At 35.0% G+C, this 12110-nt stretch overlaps 1 protein-coding gene across 1 annotated transcript; it reads left to right on the plus strand.

The window, feature by feature from the left end:
• Nucleotides 1-817: 817 nt before the first annotated feature.
• On the plus strand, nucleotides 818-7459 carry LOC132307540 (kinesin-like protein KIN-14Q). The gene is made up of 18 exons (XM_059805340.1): nucleotides 818-1009; nucleotides 1104-1181; nucleotides 1487-1564; nucleotides 1829-2415; nucleotides 2528-2696; nucleotides 2833-2900; nucleotides 3003-3213; nucleotides 3294-3370; nucleotides 3468-3567; nucleotides 3655-3753; nucleotides 3836-4012; nucleotides 4119-4404; nucleotides 5047-5208; nucleotides 5304-5519; nucleotides 5623-5660; nucleotides 5767-5930; nucleotides 6058-6183; nucleotides 6354-7459. Exons 1-18 carry the CDS (start codon nucleotides 928-930, stop codon nucleotides 7179-7181), a joined length of 3546 nt encoding a protein of 1181 aa, XP_059661323.1. The 5' UTR covers nucleotides 818-927; the 3' UTR covers nucleotides 7182-7459.
• Nucleotides 7460-12110: the final 4651 nt, after the last annotated feature.

Genomic DNA, 12110 nt, shown 5'->3' on the forward strand with positions numbered 1-12110 from the left:
GTAGTGGTGGGAGAGGCTGAGGATGAAGAGCTGACTGCGTAGGGTTTAAGAATGATATCTGATATTTTAAAATAAGAGCGTGAAATGTATTTTAGTCATTAACAATAATTTTTGACCTATTTGTAATTATTTTGTTTAATTTAATCAATTTGAAAACTAAACTTTAAAAAATGATAATCTTGTTATTTAAGACTCCTAACTCTACCCATTTGTAATTTTTTCTTAATTTTATTTATATAATTTGTGGTATGGTTACATTACTTGTGAGACATGCTAGTTGAGTGTCATTAATTATATCATTGCTCAAAGAAGAAATTGTATAAGTTTATACAGAGATTGTAAAGTAATTCAGATAATACTTAAGTACTCAACGAGTCATCGGTGATGATGTATTCCATCCTGAATATTGATATAGACCAAAACATATGAACATGTCATCTTTAATTATCAAATAAAAAATGATGGAGTACATACTCACTTACCAAATTAGAAATAATAATTTAATTATTATATTTAATTTGATAATTAAAATAAATTATGTTTATTCGTAAATAATATACATTATCATTTAATTGTAGAAGGGGCATAATTTATTTAGCAAAGAATCAAACAAAACCCATATAGCATTAGTGAGCTATTTTGTCATATATCAGTGTTTTGAATATTTTTCATAGTTTGCCACGAGGGATTAATCTATTTGGTTCAAAAAAACCTTTTTGTTTGGCCCGGTTAAGAAATTTCAAAATTCAAAAAACCAACGGGCTTCTTCAAACATAACGGCAAAATGAATGTTTCACCCAAACGAAATCAACGGAGTGCTAAAGGAAACTTTCCCTTCTCTCTCTGTCTCTCTCTCTCTCTCTGGCTTGTTCTCTTTTTGGTACCACTTACAATTCAAACAGTTTCCCTCCCTGTCTCTCTTTATCAATGGAAGACGATCAATGGTATGACCCACTTCTTACCACAGATGTTTCCAGGCAATTACAAGAACACAACACTCTCTATCACTGTAAGATCATCAATAGTCAATCTTTGTCCTCTACCCAATAATTTACAAGATCTTCTTATGTTCTTATTAATGTAATCCACTTTTTACTTGGCAGACCAGTCTGTTACATCGCCGAGCTCTCCAACGTCAACAATGGCAGATCCTGACGGTGTTCATCCTTTCAAGAATGATGGTACCCCATCTTCAAATCTTTACAAAAGATTCTTTTTTTTTTTTTTTTTTTTTTTTTTTTTTTTTTTTTTTTTTTGATTCCTTCCAATTTATTTCCATTTTGATTGATTTTCATTATGTTGCAATAAAATTGGGAGCTTTTTATTGGTGTTGATGTTTGTTGGCAACATTGAAGCTTAGGAGCTACCAGGACTAAAGAACCCATTAGGAATTTCAATAAAGTTTAGATTTTTCCATCTGGGTTTTGCCCATATTTTGATTTGCACATGGGCCTTTTATTCATGTAATCCACTTTCTACTTGGCAGATCATTCTGTTACATCACCGAGCTCTCCAACATTGACAATGGCAGATCCTGACGATGTTAATCCTCTCAAGAATGACGGTACCCATCTTCAAATCTTTATATTAAAGATTCTTTATTTTTTTCCTTCCAATTTATTTCCATTTTGATTGATTTTCATAATGTTGCAATAAAATTGTGAGCTTTTTTTATTGGTTTTGATGTTTGTTGGAAACATTGAAGCTTAGGAGCTACCAGGAGTAAATAACCCATTAGGAATTTCAATAAAGTTTAGATTTTTCCACCTGGGTTTTACCCATTGATTTGATCAAGGCTGTTCCTTCATTTTTTTTTTTTTTTTTTTAGGTCGATCTATGTTAGGATTTTCGTTAACATCTCCCGATTTGGTTATATGTGCCGAATCACCGGATATCCCCAGAAGAAGTTATGTGGAATCCCCTGAGTTCTCAAATCGTGCTTCCATCGAGTTGTCCTTAGAAAATGGCATCAATGGGTCTGAAATGGAAAATGCCCATGAAACCCCAGCTACTACCAAGTTTTCAACTTCTTGGCCAACCGCGGTAGAAGATGCTTCTCCGGTAGCTTCTTTCGAGCTTCTTCCACCGCCAATTGTTGAAGAGAAGCTGTTGAAAGACCCCCTTCCTATTATAAGCATTAATGCAGGGTCATTGGACGGCATTTCAGCTTTGGATGGGATTGATTTTCTAGAGGATAGTTGCTTCAGTGGTGGTGACACTACAAGGACTGACACAACAATTGGGGATGGAAACGGACACAGCATTTACCAAACAGCACGATTTGGTAACTTTTCGTACCACTTCAAGGCCTTAAAGTCTGGAAATTACAGTGTTGATCTGCACCTGGCCGAGATTATGTTCACGGATGGCCCTCCCGGGATGAGAGTGTTTGATGTTTTTATACAAGAACAGAAGGTAAAAGAAAACCCATGAGGCATTACTTACTTTAGGCCTATAATTGTTCACAATTAATACATAGTATGATAATGGTAATTGTTTTATTATTCATGTTGATTATATTTTGTAGGCTGTTTCTGACATAGACATTTATGCGCGCGTTGGTGCAAATAAACCTCTGGTTATATCTGATCTGAAAGCTTTTGTTAGTGGTGATGAGGGATTAACCATTAGATTTGAAGGAGTAACTGGAAGCCCTATAGTATGTGGTATTTCTATAAGGGGACATTCTTCTGCAAGTAAGTTAAATATTTCTCTGGCAAACTTCTATATGTGAACCTTTAAGAGAACATTTAATCACATCTCTAATAGGAATAGAACACTTCCGCTAAGTACTTTCAAGTTCTGATAAACACATCCTTTGACTTGTGTCAGGTTTTGGGGAAGTTGAATTGCTTAAAGTTATGGGAATGTCTCAAATGCCAGAATACCAGTCACCAAAAGTAGTACTTTTTTGTTTTAAAAACCTATCAAGTATTAGATTGAATTATAAAAATCAACTCAATATATTTCTTAGTTTTTTCTTTTCTAAATGATACTTTTAGGATATAGGTGATTATAATGTTGATGGAGATTCTCAAAAGCTTCGTATAGAATATGAGTGTCAGAAAAAGGAACTGACACAGACAAGGAGGGCTTTGGAAGAGCTTAAGAAGGAGAATGAACGCAAGAGCAGAGAATGCCAAGAAGCATGGAAGTTTTTAAAAGATCTTCAGAATGAGCTCATGCGCAAGTCAATGCATGTTGGATCACTGGGTATGGAGATTCTAATTTGTGGATTGTCGACAATATAAGTATCTGCAAATTTATATGTTGATTTTTTTCCTTTTCCACAGCTTTTGCTATTGAGGGACAAGTGAAAGAGAAGAGCAGATGGTTCTTATCTTTGAGAGACCTGACAAGAAAATTGAAGGCAATGAAAAATTTACTCATAGCATATATGCTAACTTGTCATGGTTAAAGGCATAAAAGGAAACATAAATGTTAATTTTTTGTGGGAATTTTAACAGATACTGAAAATGGAGCATGTCAAGTTATCTGAGGAGGCATTGTCATACAAAAAGTGCATGTTAGATATGAATGACATGAGCTCAACCATTCAGTCCAAAAGTAAATTTACATGTTCACCTGATTTTTACTTCTAACTTTCTACCTAGTTAGTCTCTGTTTTAATTTTTTTTTATCCTTTGCTGATAGTAAATCAACAAGTAGAATTACATGAAGATCTTAAAATCAAATACATTAAAGGGGCCAAGGAACGGAAAGAACTCTACAACAAGATTTTGGAGTTGAAAGGTTAGCAGTTTTTCCTTGTACAATGTACTTCACGAAATTGATAATCAATTGCGCGGTGAATGATGCTTTCCTTCTCTTGCAGGAAATATCAGAGTATTTTGCCGATGTAGGCCTTTGAACAATGAAGAGGTTGATGCAGGAGCTTCAATGGCAATTGATTTTGAAGGTGCCAAGGATGGCGAGCTTACAGTAAAATCTAATGGCGCACTGAAGAAAACCTTCAAGTTCGATTCTGTTTTTGCCCCCCAAGCAAACCAAGGTAACTGAAAATGGATGCAGAGGAAATTTCATTTGCTTTCAAATAAAATGTCCCTTATCACCTTTTGCAGCTGATGTATATTTCCCATTTTTTGCTTTTTGAGCAGTTGATGTTTTCGAGGATACAGCACCATTTGCAACCTCAGTTCTAGATGGGTACAATGTCTGCATATTTGCTTATGGACAGACAGGTACTGGGAAAACTTTTACCATGGAGGGCACAGATGAAGCCCGTGGAGTTAATTTCAGGACTCTTGAGGAATTGTTCCGGATCGTCAAGGAGAGAAAGGGGCAAATTCGATACGAAATATCTGTTAGTGTTTTAGAAGTTTATAATGAGCAGATACGAGATTTGTTAGTCCCAGGACAGCAGCCAGGAGTAACTGCAAAAAGGTAACAATTAAGAAAGTTAATTATTAAAATTTCTCTTGTTTTTACCTTTCTTTTTTCCAGTGAAGGTGTGGAGAACTTATGACAGAAAATCCTACTATATTACCTTCCATTTTATGCTGTTTACATTAACATAATAAATTTCCAGAACTACAAGTATTAGATTTAACATGTAGCACAGAATTGCTTTCCTTTGGTCACATTGTCTATTGGTATCTTGGAACTATGCTCTTGCTTTTGAGAGCAACAATGAATTAGTATTTGGTCCTCAAACAAGTAATGCACATAATGTTAACCAACCTATAACATAATTTATTGCAAAAGTTTCAGCTGGTGGTTACTTATTAGCTGCTTGTTATGAAATTTCTAGCTTCTATTGCGTTTCAAAGACTATTTTACTCTCGTTTTTTACTTTGCCTAAGATTTTTATCATCATGAAAGTAAAAATGTTATAAGAAATTTGAGCAAACTACTGAAAAAAATGTATATTGGAAGCTCTTGCACCAGTTGTGGCAATTATTGATCTATTTGTATGGCACTATATGCGCAATAACATTGCAGCTAACTTAAGGATGTTATGACTTGGGGACTTTTGGACTAATTTCTGTAAAATTTAGTCTAATCATACAATATGGTTGCCTGTAGGCTTGAAATAAGGCAAGTAGGTGAAGGAATACATCATGTCCCAGGACTAGTTGAAGCTCAGGTAAATAACACGAGTGAGGTCTGGGAAGTTCTAAAGACTGGCAGTAACGCCAGGGCAGTTGGTTCAACTAATGCTAATGAGCACAGTAGCCGCTCCCACTGGTTTGTTTCATCCTTCACAATTCTCCTATTTTATTGAATTTGTCACATAACAAAAGGGACACCACTGAGCGCAAGCGGGCTGTTTGCCATTGCAGCATTCACTGTGTGATGGTGAAGGGGGAAAATTTGCTGAACGGGGAATGCACTAGAAGCAAGCTGTGGCTGATTGACTTGGCAGGTAGCGAGCGAGTTGCCAAGACAGAAGTGCAAGGCGAAAGACTAAAGGAGACCCAAAATATTAATAGATCACTCTCTGCACTTGGTGATGTCATATCTGCTCTTGCAACTAAGAGCCCTCATATCCCTTTTAGGTACTGAAATTAATTAATTAGTCTTTGATCCATCATGTTTTTGTGTGCGAGTGTGCCCTATGTGTTTTTCAATTCTAAACTTTTCCTTTTGGTGATTGTGTAGGAACTCCAAGCTCACTCATTTGCTTCAGGACTCTCTAGGTACTTCATTGGGGTTTCATGAAGTTGGGAGAAAGAGCAAACAATTTTCCATTTCAATTATATGTGAAATGAAAACAACTGATTTGTTAAGTTTTGTTATCTATAGGAGGAGACTCAAAGACACTGATGTTTGTACAGATTAGCCCCAATGAAACTGACCTAAGTGAGACTCTATGCTCACTCAACTTTGCAAGTAGAGTGAGAGGGATAGAATTGGGTCCTGCAAAGAAGCAATTAGACAACACTGACCTGTTGAAATACAAACAAATGGTATCAGTAGTCAGTAACATATAATAATTTTATAGTTTTCTACTGAAGCTCTATCTCGTTTTACTATCCTCATTAAAGTCAAACATGTTTAACTGCATTTCAAACAAGCTGTTATTCTACTTGTTAGGTTGAGAAGACCAAGCTAGACATGAGGAGTAAAGATGTGCAAATTAAGAAGTTGGAGGACACTGTTCATGGTTTGGACGTGAAGATGAAGGAAAAAGAGTTGAAAAACAAGAATATGCAAGACAAGGTTTGCTATATACATGATTACATTCCTCATCCTAAGTTTGGCAAAGAAAAAAAGTTTTTCTCTCTGTATTCCGAGGGCTAAAATACCCATCTTTTTTAACAAAGAGATGTAAGTTAAAGTTATAAAGCCTGTATTATGTCCACCAGTTTAACATTTGGTTTATTTTACAGATTAAGGAATTGGAATCTCAACTTCTGATAGAGAGAAAGCTAGCACGGCAGCATGTGGACTCGAAACTAGCAGAACAGCAGCAGCAACAACAACAACAACAAATGAGACAACGGCAAGAAGAGCAAAATTCTGCACTTATGAGGCAGCCACTTACGACTAGACCAATTGGAGTTCACAAGAATTATAATGAAGGCAAGGATCAAGTCACTCTCACTCGACCACTTACTGAGAACAACAGCTACAAACTTTCATTACCCCCTACAGTGGATGGATTTGTTAAGCACAATGATCCCACTGAAAAGGAAAATAATCCTGATATGGCCGAATATCTTCCACTGCCAAAACGGACTGGCAGAGCTTCTATCTGCACCACAGCACAAAGGATTCCAGCAGCCACAGCTCCACGACGCAACTCTCTAATCCCTTTACCCACTGTACCAGGTTCAGCCAAGTTCCCACCACCATTATTCCCATTGCCACCAATTCAAGCAGATGAGAAAGAAACAGATGGGGATGAAGCTAAGTCGTTGACTGAACCGGCATCTTGGGATAGTCCCAAAGAACACAAGAGTGGTGGTAAAAAGGTGAGTAGCATTTTGAGACGAAGCCTTCAAAAGAAAATTCAAATGAAGTCCCCAATGCAGCAGCACATCAGAAGAGGTGGTGTAAATGTGGGCATGGAAAAGGTTAGAGTCTCCATTGGAAGCCGAGGAAGGATGGGCCAAAGAGTATTGCTTGGCAGTGCTAGAAGAGTAACAAAGGATGTTCAGCAGAAGCGAAACCATATGGAAAAAGAGAGAGGGTGGAATAGCAGAACTGTTTTTTAAATGCCAACAAATTTTTTTTTTTTGGTTTGTTTATAAACTAACAGTGGAGAAATGCTTCTCTGATTGAAGGCAAGGAAAAACACGAAACAAAATGATTGATTTTCTTTGGATGATGATGCTAATCATCTGTTTGAATTTCTTGTACTTGTTAAAACCTTGATGGATTCATTTATTGTATATAAGTGATCATTTTCAACAGCGGTTTGTTAATGGCACTGTGATTGTAGTTAGTGTTGGTGTTTCATTAATTAAGTTTAATGAGAAATGGTGGTTTATGGTTACCATAGCCTTCAGGAAGGTATTTCTGGCTTAACGGAAAGGCTCACACTGCTCAATTGCTTATGCATTCTTGGATCCTTGACAAACCTAAGTAAAGTTTGCCTAGATGGTCGATCTGTACCTGGTTCTCAATGTCTGATATCAACGAAACTGAAAATAAAGGAAATGGTATGAGATACATGCTTTACAATCTGGAGCTAAGGCCTAAAAATTCTTGCAAGTACATCTCATTTGAACTTGGCAACAGCAATCAACAAAACATTCCTCTTGACACAATAAGCTCTCGGACAACAGTGCGTTAACAAATCTTTAACAAATCTTTTCTAAAATGGTGTACTTGAAATTAAAAAGAATGAAATAACTTCTAGAAACTGATATTTATTCATAGGCATGAATAGCAAAACAGAACTGATGCAGAAGATAGTGCAAATAGTTGTGATATTGATCCAAATGGGCACTGATTCGCCCACTGCCTTTCATTTATTAATGGCTCATGGTGGACATTGTGCCCAACAGCTTCTACAACATAAAAGTCAATACAGAAGAGGTGACAGAAAGTTTAGAAACTCCTTTACAAGTACAATTGAAGACCATTTCTATGAGTAAGTGATAAAATTGGACCTCATATTTTAACATGGCCTCTAATGTCAGATCAAACTATATTTGGATCTCATAACCATCCAAAATTGATACATGAAGGAAATGCTTGATAAATGAAAATTGATTGGTTAAACACTTGAACTTTAAACCTATTTAATTTCATTTAGTCAATAATTCTAAGAACCCTAATTTAGCACTACCTTTATGAAATGTTTCCTTGATTTATTTATTTATTCTGATAAGCACTCATACACACATTGCTCACACCAGGCTCGAACCCCTCTCCTCCTTTTAAGGAGGTTATACCATTTGGGTTAAAGACCCTGGGTGGTTTGTTTATGTTGGACAAACTAAATTCATATAAGTGGTGTCAAGCCTTTTAGAGCACCCCATAATCTACCACCAGACACATACAATCCCCTGTCCCACATGCCGGGCAATTATCAGAAAAATTCCCTGGGGTGGCCCCAAGGGGATCATATTAATTTGGTAACCAGTTTTGCTTGACAATTTTACAATGAGAGAGTGCTGGAACTTGCAAATGAACATGTCATCTCATTCTTTCACACTATTAATAAATACACACACACAGTTGATGGGATCTCATCAAGATAACCAGCCAATGGGAGGTTTTTTCTAACTGAAATAACCAGGTTGGAGTTTAGGTCTAGAATTGGACTTATCTAACCTCTTCCTAACTCTGACATATTTTGGCATCCTCTCCTTCTAATCATGGACTGTGTTTGACATTAATTTGTTCAACCTATTTCAGTGGGTCACCAGACAAACAGAAGCCTTGGCCAACTGTATAACAGCAACAATGTTTAATCTTTGCTTTTCTTTAATAGATTACAAAGGGCATCTTATTAGTTGAGGTATGATAATTATTGTGGTTAGAGTTGTTGATTCCATTTCTCTCTTTCTCTACCTATCCACACACACACAAACACACACACTGACACACACACACACACTAGGTGGACATTTATTTGTAGGTGGGAATTGGGATCTGAGTTAATGATTAGGAGGGGTTCACTGAACTGATTGATAAATTTGGAAGTTGATGCATGTGACAATGTGTGGAGTAGAGAAGGATTTGAAAAGAGAAAGCATTAATCTTCTGATTATTGTCATTAATTATTAGTTTTCAAGTGCCAACATAAGAATAGATACATTGCACCTGAGAAGGAGGAGAGGAGAGGAAGGGGACGATGTCGGCCTTGTATTGTTTCCTTCTCATCATCATATTCTTGTGCATGTACGTGCTGTAAAATGTCATTCCGAATGATTAGACATCTCAAATCAATATATATATATAAACACACACACACTAAATGTCTAAAACATAACATGAATCTTTTTAATTAAAAATTATTAATCATTAATGTGTCTTCAAAATGTGACTTTCACTAAGTTATTTTGTGCCAAATAATATTACCATTGTTCTTGCGTCATCTTATATAGTTGGGTTGATAATGGTTTTTTTTTTTTAAAGGAGTTATTGAGAAGTGTGAGAATGTGTGTTTTGCTCAAATAGTATTAGAAGTTAGGTTTTTGTTAGTCTCGCAACATCCTTAATTAATGAGAACTTACTCTGAGTAAAGGATGTCATTAGTGTTAGAAGTTAAGTGTGTTGCAATCCACAACACTCCCAATTAATTGGTAGTTGGAACTAATTTTGAGAACTACTCCCTAAAATATTATGAATTTCCAATATTATTGATTTATTCAATATTAATATTAAAAATAACAAAGCAAGTTAAACAATCCTTCTAAACCCAGGCCCATCTTTCAAATCAAATGGGCCCAAAAAAATTTCAATTTGTGGTTGAGAGCCCAAATGGACAACACAACATCAGTTACATCACATGTCTTTCTCATGCGTATCCTATGGACATATAGTGTGCCATGTTTTAACAAATGGGGATTAAAAACAAATTAATAAATAAATAAACATACATATTGAGGGGACATGCATTTGCCATCTGGACCTACTTCTAATATAAAATAAAATATATATATATCTGCGGGCCCATTAAATTTTGTATTTTTTAAAATATAAAAAATCTATTGATCTCTGAATTATTTTGCTGTAAAATAAGATGATTTAAACCGTCTCATATATAACACAGAGTATTATAACAATACCGTATTATATAACATTATATTATAACAACATCGTATTGTATAACACCATCGGTCCTTTGTACTCAAAAATAAATGGGGAGAGGTGGTGTTTGACAATTCCAATTATAAGTCACGTTAATATCTACTTGACTTTTTCATCCAATTAAATGGGAAGGAAAGAGAAATTGGCTATAGTCGTAAAACAAATGGCATGGCCATTATATGTCGTTGAATGAAATGGATCTTAATGTAAAAGCGCACTTCTAGAGCTTCATGGTGGAACACATGTATTACTAGTGGTACACCTATTAAACTTTTTTTTTTCCTTCTTTAAATTAAATTATATTTATATTTTTTTTATACTACCTATTAAACAAAATTGAAAATCTCAGATATTGACTCAAACCACACTTATTGCCAGCTTGGCCCGCTGTCACGTGACAATGGCAGGTTGGTGTGTTATATTAACATATAATATAGGGTGGGTCGGAATCGCATTATTAAGCATTAACTCGATAGGTAAGGCATTATTATTACTGAATAATGTGTAGTAGGAAAATATTTTATGGTAGCATTTGATGCTTTGTTATAATTTTATTAATGTGAGAATTAAGAGTGACATTGTAGGAGGGGCCATGTTGACCACGTGGCAGACAGCATCGTCTAACGTTCCTCCACGTGGGTCCCAGCCCGTAAGTGAGAAGGAGGTTATATTGGCCGCATCACATGGCTCCATCACCCATCACTATTTTCTATGTTTATTGATTCCGTTTATATATATATATATATATATATATATATATATATATATTTTGAAGGCATATAATTATCGTAATTAAGATAAGAAATGGATAATTTTGTTGGATGAATTAAATTACAAGTTACCAGTTATTTATATTTCAACAACTAAAACAACATAAATAAAGGCAGGAGTCGGCTACATGTTGGCATCAGCGGCGGCTCCGGTAACTTTCGGTATCTTTCCTATTAAAATGGTGCCGTTAGGGGTATACGAGCGCGCGCGCGCGCAAATATATATATATATTAACCAATTAGTTGGTTCAGGCAGATGGAAGTTTCTTTTTCTAAAAATAAAAAAAGAAAAGGGAAGTAAACTATTTTTCTCTGAGTTGTATTATAAGAATTGAAATTAAAGAAGAAAGAAAAGGGGAGTAAAACCCCCTTTTTTTATACTTAAATTATGAAAATTGGAATTAATTGTGGATTGAACTCTTCAAACTAATTGGTTGGTCAAGCAACAAGCAAGTGGAGTCGAATTACTCCATTTTAAATGTAATTAGTGGTTCTGAATAGTTTCAACTAGTTGACTAATGCACAGAAACTATTCAGAACCACTAATTTGCACATATATATATATATATATATATATATATTTTATATTGACAAATTTTAAAAATCATGATACATTTTTTTGCTTAATGTTTGGAAATATTGAGTTGAATTTGAAATTGAAGTCAATTTATTTCATACTTTTAACTAAATTACTTCTAATTTTAAATTTAAAGTACAAATTCAAATTTGGAAATATTGAGTTGAGTTTGAAATTGAAGTCAATTTATTTCATACTTTTAACTAAATTACTTCTAATTTTAAATTTAAAGTACAAATTCAAATTTGAAAGATTCTAAACGAAAGTGATGTGAGTGAGTATATTTTTGGAATTTGAAAAATTCTAAATAAAAGTGATGAAGAGTGTAAACCCAATTATATAACATTACTGTAACATGATGTAATGGCCGTTCACATATTCACTCACGTAAATTCATTCGGTATTTTTCAAATTGGGAAGAGAGTCGAAAAATCGTTCAAATTGTGGCCACGAGAGCAGGCCCTTTAAAATCTAGAGTCAATAGTATCATATAAAACCTAAGCTTTGTTGGTATTGGCAAAAGCAGCTGTGTT

Source organism: Cornus florida, unplaced genomic scaffold, assembly GCF_030987335.1.
Source record: "Cornus florida cultivar Cherokee Brave unplaced genomic scaffold, ASM3098733v1 CherokeeBrave_3.0.0_Hap2_Chr05, whole genome shotgun sequence".
In the NCBI taxonomy this organism is placed as follows: domain Eukaryota; kingdom Viridiplantae; phylum Streptophyta; class Magnoliopsida; order Cornales; family Cornaceae; genus Cornus; species Cornus florida.

Bases quoted from the DNA above. Each gene is read 5' to 3' on its own strand.
- LOC132307540 (XM_059805340.1), top strand. From the start codon at position 928: ATGGAAGACGATCAATGGTATGACCCACTTCTTACCACAGATGTTTCC. The intron at 3,371-3,467 runs GCAATGAAAAAT...GAATTTTAACAG, and splicing joins ACCTGACAAGAAAATTGAAG to ATACTGAAAATGGAGCATGT. The intron at 3,754-3,835 runs GTTAGCAGTTTT...CTTCTCTTGCAG, and splicing joins CAAGATTTTGGAGTTGAAAG to GAAATATCAGAGTATTTTGC.